Raw genomic sequence first — 23,292 nt, 5'->3', positions numbered from 1 at the left:
AACTTAGTAACTCGAAGCATAAGTTAAGATGGTGTTTCCCCAACCCCTAAAAAAGAAATTAAACAAATATCAAATGCGATTTTTTTTTTATTATTACTTAATTAGAGACTTAATTAATACATATTACTTTACATATCTGTTACGGGATCTAGTTATTGTATTGCTACTGACTTAAAGATCCACTGTCGAGGAGGAAGCAATATGCTATCAATAAAATGCCCTTTTCGTGGACACCCTCCAATACATGTGAAACAGGAGAGGGGATGTAGCGGCCACTGTGACCTCCGAACACTCTACTGACATGAGCTACTATTGTACCTGTCACCGATGATCGACCCAGTCCAGTTCCACTACATATATGACACCGCCGTTTAAATTGTTTTCTATTTGTCGAAGACAAACATGTAGGACATATGGAATCGATTTCTCCCATCACACTATAATGACACCATTAGGTATCTTTTGTAACTTGTTAACCATTCCATTAAAATAATTGATTAATTATCTTGGTGTTTCTCCGTCAATTCCAATCCCAAATGCATTTTAGTTTCAAATTGACAGCCATTTAAACTGTCACAATTAAACAGATATATTACAAAACGAACAATTATGAATTGTACGACTAATGTGTGGCGAGTCAGCGATGTGTGATGGTCATAATTTACACATTGCTATTTCTATTCTAATAAATAATACAGTGTAATTCAATACATCTAATGAGGTTCTTGGATTTCAATCGATTTATAAACTCGCAATGCAATTTAATTTTATGCCATTCCAATTTTTTCATGAAATTTAATTTAAAGTTATATATGGGCCATAACTTGGCAATTTATATGATAGTTGTCTTCAGTAATCTATTGAACCATTCAAATGTACAAACAATCATGTGTGATGCCTTAAAGTTATATGTGCCGTATTTTTCATACTCACGAATCAAGATGAGCTTTTATTCATCACCAAAAATTACCAACTTTTGAAAATTACACTGCTTTCAATGCATAGGTTTTAATTTTACATGTACAAATAAGAGCTGAAAATGATTTTTGGGAGTACTGCCAAAAATCAGTTATTTCCATCAATAGTGAAGTGAAATGAGTACATACGGTGAGACCATGAAGCCAAATTGTGGTCTACATTTTCATTACACATTTTTACAATGTTTTTAGTAATTATAAAGTGACTTCTGCATTTAAACATAATTAAGGCATAAAAACAGCATTTTTTTCAGTACAAAATTACTGTGTTATAACTAATGTTTATAAGTCATCTGAAGCCATTTGAATGGTTTTTACAGCTTTATTCATCAAACCTTATGGCTTTTAATAAATTAATGATGAAAAAATAGCATGTCAAAATTATCGCCCAGTTACGGCACATATAACTTTAAAAATCAGTTACAACACAGAATTTATGTATGGTTCCAAAATTAAGTTATTCCGAGTCAGAAAGGTTAGAAGGTTACATAACTCTGGATGAAGCAAGTAACACTCTGAAAAAATATGAAAAATAATAAAAGCCCGGGCTCTGATGGCTTCACAGTAGGATTTTTTAAGATGTTTTGGAAATATTTAGAAGAGTTCATTGTAAGATCAATTGATTTCAGTTTTGTGAAAGGCCATTTTTTTGTAACTGAAAGACAAGGCATTATTACATGTCTACCAAAGGGGGATAAATCACGCCACTTTTTAAAAAAAAACTGGAGACCTATTACTCTTTTAAATGCTGTTTACAAAATTGCATCTGGTGTTATCTCTCATAGAATTCGTTCAGTATTAGATCAATTAATAGATGAAGATCAGACAGGTTTCTTATCAGGACGCTATGGAGAAAATATACGAACTCTTTATGATATTATGTGTTATGCAGAAGATTTAAACATTCCAGGTATGATACTCTTGATAGACTTTGAAAAAGCTTTGGATTCTGTTTCGTGGAAATTTATTGATAATGTGTTAAATTATTTCAATTTTGGGGTGGTTATTAGAAAATGGGTCAAAAACATTACATAATAACGTATCGTCTCTTGTAAATCAAGGTGGAAATCTTTCTTTACCCGTCTCTATCCAGCGCGGTTGACGTCAGGGGGATCCGATCGCCCCATACATTTTTATACTTTGCGTCGAAATACTAGCTGCTAGAATTAGGTCAAATATCGAAATAAAGGGTATCCAAATTGATAATGTAGACATCTTGAACTTACAATACGCTGCCGATACAGGCCTAATACTAGATGGATCAGAGAGATAATTAAGGGAGTCAATAAATGAACTAAACAATTATGCTAAGATATCAGGACTTAATGTCAACACCAGCAAAACACAGGTAGTATGGATAGGAAGCAAAAAGTACAGCAAAGAAAAAAAAAATTCCTGAATATAACCTTATATTGGGTAGAAATAAATTCAGTTTTTTAGGAATTGATTGATTTTCAGTCAATTTAAGTGAGATTCCCAAAATGGAATTTTGATAAAAAAAATTGTAAAATTAAAGTCAGTTCTTAACATGTGGAAAAGACGTAGACTAACTCCAATAGGAAGAATCAACATAATTAAATCTTTACTTATTTCTCAGCTTAATTACTTATTTATCACCATACCAAACCCATCAGTCAAGCTTCTTTCAAATTTAAACTCTCTCCTATTTGAATTTCTATGGGGTAGTAAATCTCATAAAATTAAAAAAGATGTTATATTCAGAACTATGTATTCTACAGCAAAATGGAAATATTTTGGGAGGTCTCTGACCACACATTATTTTCTTTCTCTTTTTTCCATTACATATGAAACCTCTCTTTTTAAAATATAATAATCGTTGTGTAATGTAGTGTATACATATTTAAATACAGTAGTTCCCCCCCCCCCTTCATTCTTCTTCTGTCTGTCTATATTGTCCTTATGTCCATCCATTTTATCAGTTGTCATTTTGACACTACATGTACATTGTTAGTTTGTTCAATCATGTTTCGTTTACACTTCCTGTCCATCCCATGTGTTTGTGTGTCAATACATGTTGTGTACATTGTAGTTTGTTTTGTTTATCTGTCTCTGGTCTTCATCTTTTTGTATTGTTAGACCCCTACCATTACTTGTGTCTGAATTTGTCCTTTTTGTATATGTATCAAAAAATGTATTTTGGTATATGTATGTGCATACTTGTCTTCCATTTAAGGATGTATTCTTCTGAGGTTTCAGTCCCGTTGAAGTCTCGTTTCGACAAAGATCAAAGAAGTTATGAGATTTTCAAATACAATTTATCAATATCTGTAGCAAGTTGCCAGTTGCAAATTTTGTCAAAAAAATACAGTTCTAACTTTAGCAGATTTTTTTATACGGGGATTTTAAGAAATGGCCCATTTGGCGGCCATTTTGAAATTGTGTCTTTTTTTCGCTTTGAGTAGAGCCACAGTTTTACCATTTTTTACTGAAATTGTTTTTACTTAAATCATCACTGCACCAGCATTTTTAGCTGTATTGAGCTAATTTTTGCTGTAAATCTTTACTTGGTTCGTGATAATTAAAATATTGAGCATTAATGTATGAAATGATTCACTTTTTTCACTTTATTTTTACATTTAATGGTAATTTGAGCACTTTTAATTTTTACTCTAAAATACTGAAAAATAACAAATATTCAAGTGGGGCAAAAAAGTAAGCACACGGACCCCCCATTTTTCTGCCTGTTTCTGAAAGAACAACCCTTTTCCTATTGATATGCAAAATATTAACAAAAGTTTAATACCAGAACTTTTTTCTATAAAGGGTTAGATTTGGCAAAAATGGCTGAGAATGGTGCATTTTGTAGCTCAAAATTAAGGGTTAGGGGTAGCATATCTTGTTATTCTGAGAAAAAATATTAAGTCTTTTTGATCAAAACTGGTATATTTTAAAAGAAGACTACTGGAAAATAAATTCTACAAACATAAATACATATCAAACACCTCATTAGGAAATTATGGCTTTAATATCTTGTGTAATTGGTCAAAACGGCAAAATTCCCATAAAATCCAATATTTTGTCAACTAGGTATCTTTGAGTGACAGTAGCTCAAAAACGAGCACACGGACATTTGTTTTTTCTTTCATTTTCTTTCATGGTATGAACTCCTCTTTCCAAAAATCTATATGAGAAAAAAAGTTTAATACAAGAAATTTTGACTTCTCAGAGGAGTACATCCTTAAGAGTGATGTGTTTATATATCCATGTATGTCCATATGTATAAACAAGGTGTGTTGGTGTGTGATTGCATGTATGTCAATGATGGTAGGTGTAAGAATAGGCCAGATGTTAACATTTTGTGTGTTATTGATAATTAAGAATAAAAATAAATTGAACTGGCTGTATGTAAAGGCGTGTGAGTGTGAGGCTGAGTATGTGTATGTGTGTTTATTTTGCATGTATGTGTATAATATAGAATCTTTCACCGCCTTTGGGGTGAGACAGGAGAATCTCAACCCGAGGGGTAAGATTCTTAAGTTTTCAAACACGAGGCTTTGCCGAGTGTTTGACAGCTTAAGAATCTTATCCCGAGGGTTGAGATCTCCTGTCTCACCCTAAAGAGGATGAATGATTCTTTTTCTCTTACCCCGTGCACCACTATGTGTCTCTTATAAACGTGTAACTTATGCAAGCGAGGATGACGTGACCTCAATGTGTCGCCGTCTTCACCGTCTTTGTGACGTCATTTCATTGTTGTCGTGACGTGTTACAATGTAATACTATTACCGCGACGTCATGATATTGTTGTCGTGACGTCATACCATTATTGGGCACGTACAAAGATCTCGTGTAGCTTGTCTTTACCCTAGGGTACGTGAGATAGAAAAATCTCACACCGGTAAAACTGTGGATATCCCTGTCTGGGGTAAGAGAATTCTATCTGTACCATCTTCATATATGTAAAAAAAACTTTTGAAAAATAAAACAATCATAAAAAAACTCGTGTTTTTATGTTTTATGTATGTTTAGATGGAAATATACCTGCAGAAATCATTTTGCAAATTCTAATAATACTGTAAAAATGTTAAATGAAATCGTAGACCAAACCTTGACTTTATGGTCTGACCGTAAGTACTAATTTCACTGCACTATAGATTTGAATACTGTAAAAATAATGTAAGCACTGTCTACTGTCAAAAATCATTTTTATCTATTATTTGAATTTGAAAAATCTATGCATTGTAAGTAATGTAATTCTCAAAATGTTTGTAACTTTTGGTGGTAAATAAAATACATTGTATCCTCTTGATTCGTATGTATGAAAATTACGGCACATACAATTTTAAGTTAATATCATTTTTTTATTTTTTTTTTTGTTGTTTGTTTGTTGTTTTTTTTGTTTTTTTTTTTTTTTTTTTTTTTTTTTTTTTTGTTTCTTAATAAAAATCAATCTGGCTGTCTACCGACCATCATCTTCAATGTTGAAAATATCTAAGAAACTGATACTTTACATGGATTGGATGCGATATGCGCGACGATTGTGTGACGATGGCTCCATATATGTACGTCTAGACAGCTAAATGGTGTAGTCTAGATGTAGGAAAACATAGAAAGTACGCATGGTGTAAGAAATTAATCAATCTGATTGAAATTGAATGTTTAGCTTCATATCTAACATTTACAAGTCTGTTAATATATTGACTGATCACGTTTAAAGGATCTAAACAGATTTAAATTTTTTAATCTGATCATCAGAATATGTTCAATATATATACATGTATATACATGTATATACAGAGATTTGAGTAGTAAATGTACTATCTAATGATATTGATATACCACTTATACCAGTAACTAATTTCAATAGTACACTCACTACACTGTACGTGTATCATCTTACTGAATGTCATCAAAGTGTTTAAAAGCATTACATATCGTTTTCGTTTATCTTAGGAGCTTTATAGAAAAAAAATATACAGTCGGAAATCAGCTCAGTCGGAAATCAATATACATGTATATATATAAAATGTACATTATACATGTGCATACACCTATAACAATTACTATTACAGCGCAATTTGAACACACGGAATATGCATACAAATTTACTTTATTCAAGAAATGTATTTATTTAAATTCGATTCGTACTGAGTACAATTATAAAAATTTTGTAGGCCTGACATAGTTAAGTTGTTTTAATCATTGTTTTATACGTGTACCTCATAATATACATGTTATGACCACGTCGATGACCTTTATGGGGGGGGGGGGGGTTATTTTATTTGTTCTTTTTGTTATTTTTTCTTTTTCATTTGAAGTTCTAAAATGTAGTTTGTTTGCATGCCTACGTACTCAAGCTATACATTTAGATACATAAAGTACATACAGTACAGTATGCATCATACATTTTACTAATGTGCTTAATAATAATATTAACTTTATCAAACGTCGATGACCTTTAATTTATTGCAGCCAATCCCAAATTCCTGTACCCATTTCTATTCTTCCTCATTTGAAACTACAACGAGAAATATAAAATAGCATTATAAGTGGTGTTTAGGCCTTAATTTCTGACATGTTTTACATGTTTCTGACTGCAAGAAAAAATATCAAGCTAACAGTACTAGTATTTAAGCTTAATTGTTGCGATTAGGTCCATATAAAGGGAGGTAACTCGCAAATCTCTAACGCACGACTTCGACACTAGCCTATACAACATGGCTGCAGTTGTGAAGGAACCGCTATATTTTGATAGAAGTATAGGCGAAAGTGAGATCGAGTCGGCTGGATTTGAAGCCTTGCAAAAAGTGAGACCACAATGGGACAAAGCCACTGTAAAATCAAAGGTAGGCAAGTAAAACATAGCATCAAAATTCAGCCTCGGCATTTCGGTACAGTACTCAGCTAACGTTACTGTACATTCTTGTATTTATTCGTCATCATCTTCATCAAGTGTCAAACTGCGTGTTGTCTTTCAGCAAATGAATGTGTTTTGTTTTAATGTGTTTCATTTATATATGTAAATAAACATTAAACACGTGCAGATGCACACGTGTATTTGACCAATTACACGACAGCTGAAGTCTACTTTCTCTTTGCTATATATTAACATTACCGTAATTGCCAAGTAAGCACACTGTCACTACATAGTTAAGTGTACAAGAATGTTTTTACGCAAAAGAAGCGTGTGCTTTCATCATCAATTACTTTTTTGAAATATTTAGTTACTTGGAACATCAAGATATTTTGCACTTACATGTACAAGTATATTTTGATTGTTATTTTTACAGGTGTTAAGTGGTGGGATTACAAACAAATTAGTGTGTTTCTATGAAGATGGAAAATTTGGCGAAGACACCATTGTAATCAGAGTTTATGGACAAAAGACTGATTTGATCATCGACCGAGATTCAGAGAAGAAAAATATGATCATCTTATCGAAAGAAGACATTTGTCCACCTTTGTATGCTGTCTTTGAAAATGCTCTGATGTATGGATTCGCTTCTGGACAAGTTCTGAACGAAAAGACAGTTCGAGATGACCACATAGCAAAGTGAGTTAGCATATATATATATAATATGGGTGTTTTATGTAAACTATATATGCACACCATAGGTCAGTGCAATAGGAATCACTAATTCATTCACCCTTGAAGACACATTTAGACTCCCCTAAATTAAGGACTAGAGCAGTCTATTATGAAATTTCAGGGGTGAATGATTAGATAGAACTACCTATTAAGTTTTGGTGGTCCAGTGAACCACAAGCCTTGGGCCCAATTTTATGAACATTCCTTAAAGATGCTCCACCGCTGACAATTGATATTTTTTCACTATCAAAAATAGGAGCAGACGATTTAGTATTTTTCTTCAGTTACAAAAGTTACTTACTTTACACCATTACCACCATTGAAAAGTTTGAGCTTCTAATTTTACTTCAAGTTGAAAATATAAAAAAGAATTAATTGCATCCCGAAAAAAAAATATTTGGCACTCTGTCTTATATGGAATGAAGAACTGATTGCGGATGCACCAAAGGCAAAATAAATTATCTTATATTATTTTTTGTGTTAATTAGACATATATACAAGATTAAAAACCAATTATTGCTCTAATGATGAATGTCATTTATGCTCTGTTGGCGGTGGAGCATCTTTAAATTTGAGGAATTCTTTAACTTTTAATTCTCCATCGGACACATTAAAGGTTTTAGGGAAGGCTCCTTAACTTAAGATTTTTCCTTAACTTCTGTAATGCTTTTCTATGGTGAAATTTAAGTTAAGATATACATGTATTCCTTAAAGTTAAGGAATATTCATGAAACTGGGCCTTGGTTATCTTGGTGGTACTTTCAAAAATCAAATGTTAGATTTTGTAGACCTGTAAATTAAATTTCACTATTTTCTGCTCAGATAGAATTTATTCGCAGGGTTTATATTTTCGCAAATCAAACTGTAGCCTTTGAAAATGTTATTTACCTGACAGAATGTGCTATGTAAATCTATGACTTTTGAAAAATTCCATGTGGTAGTATTTTGTGAATTTGGTGAAATCTACAAACTTAGCAAAATTATCCTGCGGATATTAGCAATAGCAACTACATGTATACAGTACACAGACCACCCAACAAACAAATGAAATAGCGTCTATATATGCTGGTTATATTCTGTTCAAATTTTCCATTTGTATAACCCCAAGAAAGTGGTCTTTAAAAGTTGAAACTAAAACAGGTGTTTTTATATTCTGACCACAGAACCTCAGTGTTACAACATGTGGTATGGACCAAAACTTATTTGTAGTCATCATGGATTTCTCTTTTGTCTTCAGCTTAGTAGCGAGAGAGCTTGTAAAACTCCAGTTAGTAAGGTCAGCGAAGGGAACAGATGGATCACAGCCTCAGAGTGAGCTGTTTGATAAACTTGACGACTGGATCAGTAAAATGCCAGACCATTTTGATGATCCAGTAAAACAAGAAAAGTAAGTTTCTGACTGGTGTAGTATTAACTCTTGATCATTCACCCTGAACAGCCATAATGAACTGTTCTAACCTTTGGATTAGACGAGTCCAAATTTGTCTTCAGGGATGAATAAGATAAGGACATGCAGGGTAACCTTTGTTTGAGCTTAGCTGATTATACCAATAGGAAAATTCATGTTGGATTGTTGAATAGGCTTAACAATATAGATAAGGTTGTTTAAGGATGGCCTCCCCTGTAGGTAATGTGTTACATATGTGATTTTTTTGGGAGGCTGCAGTATAAGTGTGTTTCCTTATAATAGTCAGACTACTGTCCTGTTTATAGTGCTATCCCACTGAAACATACTCCCACAGACACAGAACAGTATAATACTCCACTTGATCACATTATACTGCCAGACCGAGGCTCATTCCTTGGACCTCTGGGTACCATCTGGATGCTCTACCCATAGAATTACCTGCATACCACTGATCAACCTAGTCCAGTCCCACCAACAGGTTCTTCCAAGATTCCAATATATTCCAATTAGCCCCCACCTCTAGATTTTCATCTCAAATTCCACATGGGGCTGTTGCGATATACTGACCTTAGATTTTTCTTTGGGTACTCTGGCTTTATTCCACCTCCTAAACCTGGCACAATCATAACTAACCTTACCATCATTAAGACAAAAGAAACCAAAAAAATACCGGTAAATAAACAAACAAAAGAGTCAGAGATGAAGTAGCAAAAACCCTCAACACATGCAATTCATTTTCATCTTAAAAATAAACTTTTTAATCTTTAATGCTAGTTAAAAAGCCTTTTTTAAAAGTATAGCTAAGATAGGTTTTATGCTTCAGCTTTAAAATATTGATTTATAACAAGCTGGCACCATGTACAAGTTATTTACCAGATATGTAAGGTTACAATATTTTACAACACCTCACAGCTTGACACTTGTGTATAGATCTACTGGATAAACAGATGGTAATATTCTTTCCCATTGTGTTTTATTAAAAAAATGCTTACAGGGGATTTTTGTTTGTATGTGTAAGTTTGGCATTCTTGTGAATCTGTTACTATTTATGATACCTAATGAAGTTTTAGTCGTGTTTCATACATATAATCTCCTTATGTCCTGCTCTGAATGCTCTCTGAATACTTTTGAAATATATAGTAAAACTGATGTCTTGTATTTAGCGATTATCCTTGTATAAAGACCACCTGCATAATAAAACAATTTTTTAAGGGTCTTTAATGATCAATAGCAACACAATTCAACCTTTCTTTAACGACCAATTTTTCCTCTGTCCTTTGAGTGGTCTTTATAGACAGGTTTGACTGTACATGGAAATATTTGTGCAGTTCATTACATTATGAATGTGAAAAAATAGACTTTACAACATGTAAAGTATCTTTGCTAAATTATTTTTACATTCATCATGACTATTAGTGATATTGTAATTAATATTATACTACCAAATTAAAGTGAATAGTCGGGCAAAGAAAACCAGTCTAAATGCGTTCATTAGCCTTCCAAAAGTTCTCACATATTAATACGACGGTCAAGTTCTGCTTAGTTTCCCAGTTCTGACCATTAAAGTAAAGAAAAGTTGAAAGCATTGAAAGCGAGGCTGCGTGGAAATGTAACCACGGACATAGTGAGCCGGGAGGACGTTTTAGAATTCCCATACTTTAAATTAAATTCTTCGTACGCAGATAGATTTTGACGAGAGATTTTATTTTTCCATTTCATAAGAAATTATCCTGGATACATTCACACCATTTTACCGACTTTAGCCATCCTTGCCCGACTGTTCACTTTAATATTACATGTAATATTAGATAAATTGATACTATCATAATATGATCTGACCAAATTGAAAACAATCCAATGAGAATTATCCTATAATTATCCTTAAAGTCAAAATTTATAATTCATTTTAACACATTTACCCCTGAAAATTCATAATGAACTGGTCCAGCTTTTGCTATAGAAGAGTTCAAATGTGTGTACTGGGGTGAATAAGTTAAAATCTATCTTATGATGAAACATGCACAGACGTTTCCGGGGATACTAAAATGCCAATGTACAGTGGAATGAGATACATGTATAGAGTTAATCATTCTGAGATTTGAAAAGCAGTCTGTAGTACTCAGCAATGTGTGTCGTATGTACTGGACTGAACTCTTACCTATATAATGGCTTCATTATCTACCATCTCAGGATTAAAAATAACTATAGTCTGCATTTTGTGTAACTTTATGATCGATATGAAGATATAACACATATCCAGTACCATTCTTTTACCACAATTACCTGTATAAATGCCCTCCTATGTGTATAATTACCTGCTTTTTTAAAACATCATTATGCATGTAATTAATTACAGAATTATTTTAAGCATTAAAATGAATAATTAATTTAAACAATACACAAATTTTTTCTTTTACAAATTTTCGGCCTATCGGCCATCCTCATGATCAGGAATTGATAAATAAATAACAGGGCGCAGGATTTCCAATAAATGTTATCCCTGCCTCTGTTAGAGATCAAACTTGAGACCTCTGGATTACTAGTCTGACAGTCAACTGATCGAGCTAAAGAGAAGTTCTCTCTAGCCAAGCAATATATTGCGGCTAGTATTGACCAGGGTTACATAATTATATGTAAGATGAATATTCCACCCGAGGGTACAGAATTTTGGGTCAGAACCGAGGCTTGCCGAGGTTTCTGATCCAAAATTCTGTACCCAAGGGTGGAATACTTCTATCCTACATAATTTACATATGAAAGAGTTATTTTCTCACATTGCTTGTCAAGTTACTTGCACGAAAGGTGAGGCAGCCATTTTGTGACAAAATCTTAACTTCTTAAATAATTGATCGATTTTAAAAATAAGAACGCCATTCGAAAGAGTTCATCAAAGTTTGGTTTATATTACTAAATATAAACAAGAAATCTTAGGTAAAACAGTTTGAAATGCAGATTTATCTTACATAGCTGTCTTTCATGGGACAACTCTATCTTAAATGGCTAGCTATGTGAGAAATAATTATCATGTAACATTTCATGATCGAGTCGATCGCCTAGACCAGGTAGCTCAACAGGTTGCATTAATTATGTAATATAAACCTGTATATTAGAGTTAATTAAACTACCTTCGATTGAGCTATAGATTAAATAAAATCCAGTTTATATCAGTGAGCGAAATTAATATTTTAATTATAATTTATTGTGATCATGATAAATCATTCTATTTCAGATTTTCCAAGCATATCAAGCCTCGATCAGTTCTACAAAGTGAAGCTGCTGTATTAAAGGAACACCTCCGAGCTATGGAGTGTCCAATAGTGTATGCTCACAATGATCTCTTGGTGGGAAACGTGATATACAACGAAAAAGCAGGTAAAATATTCTTACTATTAATTCCAAGGTAACTTGATTTTCAACTGGAACTACAAGTACAGTCAAACCTGTCTATAGAGATAACTCAAAGATATTGCATGGCTGATAGCTACTGCATTTGACCCGATAAGCACCCAGGGCACTTAAAACATTGAGAAGACACTTATTAGGATCAAATTTAGTCTAATGTCATAATGGATCAGATTCAATTAATTTGCAGATGAAATAAAATAAGAGAAACCTAATGAGTGTAGGGTTGTCATAATTTCAGTCTGCATTTAATTCGAGGTAAATGAAATCGAGGCCTCAAAAGGGGGAGGGGCGCTTATAGGGACATGGGCACTTATTTGGTTGAATATGGTAAGTGGCCTTTATACACAGGTCAAAATGCATCAAAATTGCTTATTTTGGACCCAAAACCCAAAAGATGTGTATAGTGTTATTGGACAGGTGCATGGTCAGTATATATAGAGATAGTTACTAAGGCAGGTTTGATTGTTTTGATTAAAAGTTTCTAAAAATTAATTTAACACTGGAAAAAAAAATGAAACAAAAAACAAGTGTTCTGCTGCAGAAACCCTTGCTAATTATAAGGCAGTTTGACCTGTATCACCTTCTAAAATGGTTTTGAATTTTTATTTCAAGATAAGATAACATTTCACTGAGTGACATATACTGTACAGTATTAGCTGTTTAATTTCATTATTGATACCATTGCATGAATGCAGATATACATGTATTAAATTATGCATTGTTAATTTCTTACTGTAACAATGATATATAGGCCCTAAATATCCAATATTCTTTGTTTAATTTCTTGCCAATAGTTCGTTAGAATTACCATAACCTGACTGCAACTACAGTGTAAATCCACATGTTTAAAGCATGATTAGCTTAATCACATAATTAGTGAAATTTTCATTTTTTATTTACTGCAAAATTTGTGATCATATCTTCATTAAACTCAACACGTAAGTAAAGAATAGAGCTCTTAAGATTCTTACAAAATATAGTAAAATTTGTATTACCTTAAGTTATTTTATCTTAATTTGAAAATTGTCGTTAAACTGTGTTTAGCCTAATCATGTTTTGAACAATTTGGCCCAGATCTGGCTTCCTAGTTCCGAGACTGTCGACCCATAGCTCTTTTCAAGAGTGCAGAACCTTCAATCATTAGCTTTTAACACTTCACGGTAATCTGATATTTTGGATGGGTTACGAAGTGTTGTGAAATCCTGCAAGAGAATTTTTCTAGAGCTTTTGAAACAAAAATGGAATCTGAACATTTCTATTTGGGTCCAACATGATTATATATAGCTCATTCACCCCTGAAATCTCATAATGGACTGGTCTAGTCTTTGATTTAGAAGAGTTTAAATGTGTCTTCAGGGTTGCATGAGTTAAGTAATAGATCCTGACCACCATTTTGGTCAAATGATACGTGTGTTATTATTCAGCTGCCAACTGCCCAAGTCTAAATCTGTTACATGTATTCATAGGACCAATCGGTCATTTATCCTAAGTTATGACAGAGATTTAGATAACCATTTTATTCTCTGGTTATGTGGAGTCATCAGCATTGCTCATACAATGTAGTTCATCTATCTTTTGAGTTCTTTTACTGTTTTCTAAAACATAAAGTGTTACAATTGGCGTTCATTATAAATGGTTGCCACTGTAATCACATGCTCTTGAGTTTTTGGAATGTTCAGCTCCATATAGAAGCATTTGCACACATGTTGAATAATCATGTATATGTTTGGGCAAGTGTTGTGGTCCTTGCTAATCATTGTATGGGCCTTTTGTTTTGTTAAAATGGAATGTGATAAGGAAAATTCAAGGGGCGGTAGTGGCCATCAGGTTCAGATGTCAATCTGATCTATAAGAGTTATTCCCTTTTGTTTCACTCTCATTAAAACTGATATGCATGCAGTGAAAGATGAAGTTACTCTGATAGATCAGAGTGGTGCTGACTGTTTGTTAGCTAGGGTGTTTTAATAAGTTGTTACTTATTTGGTTGAATTGATAAAGCTTATAATCGTCTTAATAAGAGGCAAGGATTATTTATAAGGAATAGTCTGAATACAATTAATCTTACCCTGTCTCCTTCATTTTGACTGACTAGACAAAACGTCTGGTAAGACTATCACAGCTAGCACTGGATGTGTTACATGAATATTTGTTTGGTCTGGGAGGCTGCGGTATATACATATGTTTTTTGTTGCTTTCTTTTATTTCCACAACCTGTTCATAAATTATCCTGTCTGCTATATAATTCATTCTTCCCTGAAGACACTTTTGAACTCTTCTGATTCAAAGGCTGGACTAGTTCATTATTAATTTTGAGGGGTAAATGGAGTACTATTTTTTAATTTTGCTGATGTTTTACAGATAAAGTGACCTTTATTGACCATGAGTATGGAATGTTTAACTATCAGCCTTATGACATCGGGAATCACTTCTGTGAGTTTGCAGGTAAGTAATCTAATTTCCCTTGATGATAAATGTGTTCCTTTTGTTTGAAATTGGAAATTGCATGAGAGTAATTATATTTCTTTTTTTTATAATTCTGTTTTTTTTTCAAACTGTATTGAGAATGGAAGGATACAATGACAATGATAGTAACCTCTAAAATATTGACGATGAGGTGGATATTATAGCAGTGATATTAACCCCTGAAGTATTGAGGGTGGATATATATAACTACAGTGATAGTAACCTCTGGAGTATTTGGATGTTTATATGCAGATTATTATATAAAGGCCGGATCTTAAAAGAGTGTTCATTTGATTTTCATATGAACTTTTATGAAACGAGGCTAAGAAGTTTTTATTTTTGCAAGTTTTGTCAAGCAAAACTTTAAAACTTCGAGATGAGTTTTATAAAATCTCATATGAAATGGACACAAGTCAAAGATACTTTTTTATCACATAACTACAAAACCCTACATTTTGAAGAATCTCAACATCAAAGTGGGTCACAAAAATCCACCTGAAGCTGCTTTTTTGTCATGACGTCCTAGAATTATGACGTCAAGACATTGTATGCTTACGTCAAGACATGACCTTGCAATGGGTATCCAGCCAATGAGAAGCACTATAGATGAAATCACTGGATATTTGGCAGATTATGTGATAAAATAGTATGTTTGACAATGCTATGTTTTATTGTACAGGGGTAGAAGAAGTGGACTACAGTTTATATCCAGACAAGGAATACCAGATGGGGTGGCTGCGGTCCTACCTACAGGCGTGGAACCAGGCTAACAGAAAATCTACAGATATACCACAATCGGAACTAGAAACCTTTTATGTTTATGTCAACAAGTGTGCCTTAGTAAGATAATCATAATTATATATAACAACAGTTAAACCTTGAGGCTTGAAATTATAAAAAATATTATATAGTATACATATCTGGTTTAGACAAAATGTTTCAAAATGAAACAGTTCTGGATTGGGTTAACCACCAACAGAGACCTGATCACTCAGTCTGTCGAGTCTATGGCTGGTGATTGGAAGTTCTTGGTTGGAACCCTGATCTGACTGTTTATTTTTCTGCTCTACTACACACTCAACTACCATATAGTTGCTAATATGATAACTTGTAAGATGTTTCCTCTGACGTCTAGTTAACAATGTATACATTTAGATATAAGTTGTATATTCGGTTTGGTAAAATAGTGTAAGAAATTCAAAAAAACTTATTTCAGCTTTGTCTTTTCTGCATTTCATTTGTGAAATCATTTTGAATGGATTTGAAAGTTTGCAATTAACAGATAAAAATAATATATGACAATTATATCAAATTCACCGCAGAAGACACATTAGGATTCTTCTGCCTCAAGAAATCGAACAATCCGTTATCACAATCAGGGGTGAACTAATTTAAAGCAAGTGCAGATATGCAGAGACCTTATTGCTGACTATTTGTGTTACAGACTGCTCATTTTTTCTGGGGAGTTTGGGCCATCATACAAGCCAAGTACTCCACCATCGACTTCGACTATCTAGAGTAAGTGAAAATTGGTGATATAGAATAAAAGGAATGAACTGAGTAGTTGTGACTTTTAGCCAAAATAGTCAATTTCTTTTAAACGTTATTTTGAATTTGTCATAGTTTGAGGTGGCAAATGGTTTGAACAATATTCTGGGTTGTGGATTACATGACTCATACAATGTATTTATAGTTTCACACAAAGATGAAGTCTGCCATTTCGAGTAGTCTTTTCAGATAGGACAGTTATTTTAACACTCGATTCTTGTTTTTGCTTAAATCCCATTTGTTTGTTAGATATTTTTCTCATGTCGGAAATCATACATCTGTTGGAGACATTGCGCAAGTCATGAAAATGGCATTTTGATGTTTAACAGGGTCACATGCAAGAAGAATTTGTTTTAAAAAATCAACGTTTTGTCCACTTTTAAACAGTATTCCACTTTTACAGGAGTATTAAGTACATGTATGTTAGTTAGATAATGTTTTAGTGCTAACAAATTCGTTGTATATAATGGAAATTGAACAGATAAAGATATACGACGTATACCTTACACATCTATAAATCAAAAGCAAGCAGAATCGGAAAGTAGGGAGGGGGCTTGTTGCTGGACATGACCCTAGTGTATAAAAAGGGGAGGGGGCTTATTGCACAATGAGAGCTTATTGCCGATAAAATACGGTAATTGTAACCAAGCTGATTATATCATTATCGTCATTAAGGAGATATGATATATTGGATTATACGCATTGAATGACTGTTGAAACATTATCACCATCTATCAAAATCGACAACTTCTGGTAGAAACTATCCATCCCTATGTAATTTTTGTCTGTAACAGATTTCATAAAAGTTGTTTGCCTAGAATTACCCTATTTTCCTGAGTATAAGTCGCGACTTTGTGATGCAGCTTATTTTAATGATTATTCTTTAGGTATGGCGTGATAAGATTTACTGAGTACTTCCGAAGGAAAGAAGAATTTCTGTCTTTAGAAGTGCCTAGAAAATAGTTGTGGCTTTTTAAAGAAGGTGAGTGTAGAGATCATTAAGCTGACCTAGTTCACTAAAGATCCTTCTGGAACACCATGCAAGCTTAAGGCAATGTATTAATAAAAAATGATTATTTTTTTGAAAAATGTAGATAAAATGCTATAATGTTGTTTAAATACTTGATGTTCTTAAGTTGTTTACAATATATAATTATTTCCTGCTATAAGATGTTTACAGTTACAACACCAAACAAATGTTTTGATTTGCTGCGTAAAACAATGTATAATTAGTTTACAGTGAAGACGACCTACATATAGCTGTTTTGCCGTTCTCGCGCAGTGAAAATCAACTAACGCGCGGTATTATTAACGAAAAGCTGATAACTTTTGCGACTCAACACTGGGCCTTTATAAAGTTAAAAGTTATTGTTCGGACTCCAAACATTAATGCTGTGTCCAGAGCAGAACTTGGTAGGGTAAAACTAACAACATATTATTTATAGTATGTTATATGACTGTTCATTTCATACGAGATGTAATGAAATGAGTCTCAGAAGTTCGAGACAAGCTTCATAAAATCTTATGTGAAAAGAACAAAATCTATCAAGATATTTTTCTTATCGCGTTACTGCAACAATCTACAATTCAACAAATACTAATGTGCAGAGTTTGCACTTTTCTGTGAGGTAGGCTCTGAGTTCTGTCCCCTGGTCGAAACACACTAAAGTCTTTAAAAGTGGTAGTTTCTGCTTCTGTGCTTAAAGCTCAGCATACAAGGAGTAGGACGCGTACGACTGGCTCGCTCGTTGTCAGTATAATGTGACCTGATTGGGATGTGTTGCTTGGTATCTCGTCATCATGCTTCAGTGATATAGCTCTATAAAACACCTCAAGCTGATTAGGTCGAATATTCCTATCCTTCACACCTCATGTGGAGCGAATCTAGTAATATAATAACTGTCTTGCTTTGTAGATTTGGAGGATAATTTACCAAAAAGCTTTGGGATTACAACGGATGTATTACCTCTCGGACTAAGGGTACTGACTGACTGCAGCTCCTTGCGTTAACATTTTACTGTAATGGTGTAAAATTCTGATTGGTGCTTTTATTTACTTGCATTTTACCATAATTTATAAGGAAAGGGAATTTTTATGTCCCTTATATAGATCCCCACTTTATATTTCTAGACGACTTATGTGAACTTTCGGTTAGTGAAGGGATGGGATGAAATACCTCTGTTTTACATTGTAAAGTGACTATTTTGGTAAATATATTTTATTGATCTCTATCTTTTTAGATGATGTGCTATTATTTTACTTGGATATTAAAACAATTTGACCAAAGGTAAAGACGGTCGAATGTTGTCTTCATTACAGATCTCATAGAAAGTATAGCTTAGAATTATTACAATTATAATTATTATTTATGTCAAGTTTATGTATACAAAATATATTGCATTGAAATATATTGGGACCACTATAGTGTATTGTTTCTGTAAATCAATTTTCTTTTGTGTGTGATTTATATTTACATGACAATTTACACGATCCAACTAAATACGCGAAAGTTTATCTACGCCGATAAATGTCAACATCATTTATACTTAGACGAAAACCAAATATATATCTCTTTAGGGTTACATTGCCAAACAAATAGGGTCGGTAGGTCGGGATGGTTTTTTTGTGTTTTTTGTAGTGTCTTTCACTCTAAAGTAATGGCCGGAGTCTGAGATCGAAATCCCGACTTTTATTTTTTTTCGTAGAAAAGTGGGGGGAAATAGGGTCAGGGGTAAAAAATTAAACAGACATTTTTTTTTTGCCTTATAATAGTTCCTATTTAATTTTAAAGTCTGCAAATGTTAATATTGGCCAACTTGTTTTGAAATGGAAATAATATACGTAAATTAGCACATGACCACGAAAGGCAGTTGATTTATAGTGTTGACTCAAAGTAAATATTTGCTAACAAACCTATTATTCATATATTTATTATGATATTTGTTTTCTGAAATAATTTAATTGAAAGAATTCTGTGTAAAACCTATTAAATCAGGGAAATTATATAAATGTTATTTTGTTGTTTGTTGTATATTTACATTAATGTTGCACTTAATAATACCTAGAAAACTATTGATTAATATATTACTCATTTCTTTGTAACTACATTTCAAGCTTTAAGACTCAATCCATTTCGGTGGGTTTCCATCCTGTTTTGAAGATTATTAAATGCTTCATGCCAGAATACCACAATGCCATTCTCAGTCTATTGCTATCATCGGTTATATTGATTTCATTAAGTAATAAAAATGTTTGTTGATGACATATTCTTATATACGAAAAATATTCATGGTCATTTTAGCACTTGCGTATCATTTACAAATTACTGTTGGAATTATCAATCAAATATCAAGAGAGGATAGTGAATTTCTCATCGTTCATGACGAAATCTTTCATCAGTAATCCCTAGCAATTTTTGCTTCCCTGAAACGTCATGTAAACTTACTCGTGTACATAAACTCAAAAGTTGTTAAATTTCGCGGATGCAAATTTTCACGATTTACTGTTTGGAACTGTGGTATATTGTCGCTTGTTGTCTTTGTAGCTTTTGAAAGCGTCATATATACGACAGGGTGTAGTATTTAAAACCATGACCTTGATCACATTTTGATCAAATTTGCGAATTTTAATGAATCCGTTAGAAATTTAAACCTTACAAATATTAGCAACTATTCAGTACATAGTAGGACCTCAATGCAAATCTTTTCAAGGATTTAATGAGACCTCTGCTGGAGAACTTTCTTTCACAAGCTGTCGCAATATTACTGCGATTCAATATTTTTCGCGGAGACTGAATTTGACGTTTTCATGCTAAATGAAAATAATTTTTGTTTGTTTTTTATTTTTTATTTTATTTTTTTTTTTTTTGCGAATTTTAGATTGAGTCTTATGCGAAGTGTTTTGCATAACTTGTATCGACAACATCGTGAAATGTTCTAGATACACTGTACCTTCTTAGTTATATTTATATTTTTTCTTATTTAAATGAAAACGAATTTACTACATGGTTTGTTATATTTTTATTCCATTTTTTCGTCGCTTCAAAAATCTAATCCACCATCAGAAGCATTGTGATAATGATTGATATAGCCTCAACGTTTATTTCCATACGTCATTTTAACAACAATAGTCCAAAGCTCGCTGATCTTTTATTTCTGCGATGGAAATTAAAGCTTTCTGTTTAAATGATTCTATCGGAGAGTGCGCTTTCGCAATTGGACCGGAAGTCGCTATGACACATGCAACAGTACGCAAAAGATGGTCGTCCAAACATGTCCGCACACTGCATACAAGTTGGTGACAGTAGCTTGATATCGTCCATAGAAATGTCTCTGTAATTGCAGGGGAAACATGGCATATCATCGTCGCTTTGAATGACCACTTTGCTGAGACTGTTCTGAATGGCGGCCATGAAACACAATGCCGTTACAATACTGCATACTTTGCCGTTCATGTTTGTCTTGGTTGTGGTGAAGTTGGCTGAAATAAACATAAAATGGTTGATTAGATTTGTGATACAGTCAACCAATAGCGAAGACTACGAAGCATTTTATTAGAAGCTATTTATAATATATAACATTTTACTTTAAAGGCGGATATTTCGTATTTGCATATTACAGTTATTAGAGTTATCTGCCCTTTCGGGTAGGTATTGATTGTGACGTCATGTGTTTGCGAGTATAACGTCATACTTTTCGGAGAAAACGACGTGAATTGCTCCCACAAAATATTGACGTCACAATGGATACCTATCCGCAAGTGAGCTAACTCTGTAATATGCAAAGACGGGATTCTCGTGTGTGGATATTTTGCAGCGTGATATGATTTTGTCGTATAATTATTAACATCTTGGCTGTGATGGGTGTGTTAGTTCGTTTATCTTCGCAGAGGTTTAATGAAGCTGAAATAATCGAAAACGTCTACACCACGAATAATTCCACTTTTACAGTATCTACCTGCGAGTCAGACCGTCGTCGGGGCTTTTTTCACAATACATGTACGTTACGCAGTGTTACGTAAATATCTCAACAATATTCCTCATACGATATTGAACAAATTCGCATATTATCTTTCAATATAACCAGACGATTTGACAACTTAATTGTTTACTCATATGGGTGATGATTAAACTACAAGCCCCTGCCCATCATGCATGATACATTATACAGATGTACTGACAGACGGGTTTAGTGTCTGCCAAAGTAAAGGACACAAGAATATAATTTACCTATCCATACAGTTTCAGCCGAGACACGAGCATTTGTATAGCTGATTGATCAGACGGATAGGTAAGCCGACTCTTTTCAAGGAAGCCTGTCATATGGACATGATTGTTTTAGATGTCTAACTAAAATCCGTCTGGACCGCAAGCGACATTGGTTGATCCACGACGAATACATGGTTCATGTGAGAATGAACCTCAATCAAAGATGTTTAGATTTCATGGTTTGAAAGATAACACCAAAATTAAATTACAAAATTATAAAAACCTTAATTACACATATATCACAAAAGCTAACTTTAAAGGCCCACTACCTTTCCGGAGCAAAATATAAAGGTTTATTAAAAACATTAAGAACGTCAGAAAATATAGATGAGGTTACAAAACCAAACAAATGCAAGATTTCCTGCATAATATATGACAACAGAAGAGAGTCATTTCTCTGTTTTGCCTTCTGGCCCAGTGATAGTCAACTACTGCACGTTATTTGGGATGATGGCGGGAAACATAAGACGACCCGCGTTATTAGAAGATGATGATAAGTGTATTAGTAGCGGTAAGTTAATACTCTTCAAAATTATCGATGTCATTTTACATTCCCATGGTAAAAAGTAAAAGCCGTTTCGGAAAGGTACTGGGCCTTTAAAGAAATGATTTTCAAAATTGTAAATGAAAATGAATGATTTAGATAACATTTGCATTATAATGTATTCGTCTATTTATTTGTCTATGTTTTATCTCGGGTTTCTTAAAGATGCTCCACAGCTGACAAAAGACATTTTTTATCTATCAAAAACAGGAGCAGACGCTTTAGTAGTTTTCTTCACTTACAAAAGTTACTTACTTTACATGACCTTCATTGAAAAGTATGAGGTTCTTTTACGTCAAGATAAAAAATTCTAAAATGATCAATTGCATCCCGAAAACATTCCGTGGCACTATGTCCTATACGGAATGAAGTACTGATTGCGCATAGCAAAATAGATTATATTATATACATTTCTGTGTCAGACATATACACGATTAAAAACCAATTATTGTTCAAATGATGAGTATCCTTTTAGTTCTGTCGGCGTTGGAGCGCCTTCAAGGATATAAAAGCATTTTCCCACCACTCCCATCCGATTGTAGGTTAATTGGAGTGTTACTTTTTATCAATAGTTGGTGATCTTCAAAGTATCGGTAAACAACCATTGACATCGCCTTTCTAAGAAGATTTGTAAAATTGCTAGTTTCAATCAATGATGCTGCAGACCTAATATGAACCTAATTATTTAATTCCTACAGAAGATGGATCTAAAAGTAAAACCTCTGTATAATTTTTACCACAACATTTACTCTTTTCATCTTGCATTTGTAACGATAACAGCTCGGATCTAAATTACCCTAGCCGATGGGTCATACAGCTATAACCGAGTAATCCTTCATGAAACACAATACGCTAACAATGAAATGTAATGTATGTGCAAAAACTGCAGATGTAGAAATCATAAAAGTCTCATTCTCATAAAAATACAAACAAATAACATAAAACATTAAATCTTATATTTTGATCCAAGTATTATCAAATATAACAACAACTCAAATGTCATCCAAGCAAAAAAATACTCACATTTTTTTTATCTGAACGAAATGAAATGAAGGAAAATAGAAGCTCACAATTTGTTACAAAAATAAAAGCGATTCAAGTATACTGTGAAATTACATTTAATATTTTTGA

The 23,292-nt window shown here is 33.2% G+C and overlaps 1 protein-coding gene across 1 annotated transcript; it reads left to right on the top strand.

Annotated features, from left to right (window-relative positions):
- Positions 1-6,208: 6,208 nt before the first annotated feature.
- Positions 6,209-19,372, top strand: LOC138330193 (ethanolamine kinase 1-like). The gene is made up of 9 exons (XM_069277639.1): positions 6,209-6,784; positions 7,229-7,491; positions 8,765-8,914; positions 12,165-12,307; positions 14,699-14,782; positions 15,483-15,643; positions 16,248-16,321; positions 17,239-17,333; positions 18,267-19,372. Exons 1-8 carry the CDS (start codon positions 6,656-6,658, stop codon positions 17,312-17,314), a joined length of 1,080 nt encoding a protein of 359 aa, XP_069133740.1. The 5' UTR covers positions 6,209-6,655; the 3' UTR covers positions 17,315-17,333; positions 18,267-19,372.
- The last annotated feature ends 3,920 nt before the right edge of the window (positions 19,373-23,292 follow it).

This window comes from Argopecten irradians, chromosome 8 (assembly GCF_041381155.1).
Source record: "Argopecten irradians isolate NY chromosome 8, Ai_NY, whole genome shotgun sequence".
Lineage (NCBI taxonomy): Eukaryota > Metazoa > Mollusca > Bivalvia > Pectinida > Pectinidae > Argopecten > Argopecten irradians.
The sequence above is the reverse complement of the archived record's forward strand: the minus strand, read 5'-3'. Positions and strand labels throughout refer to the sequence as shown.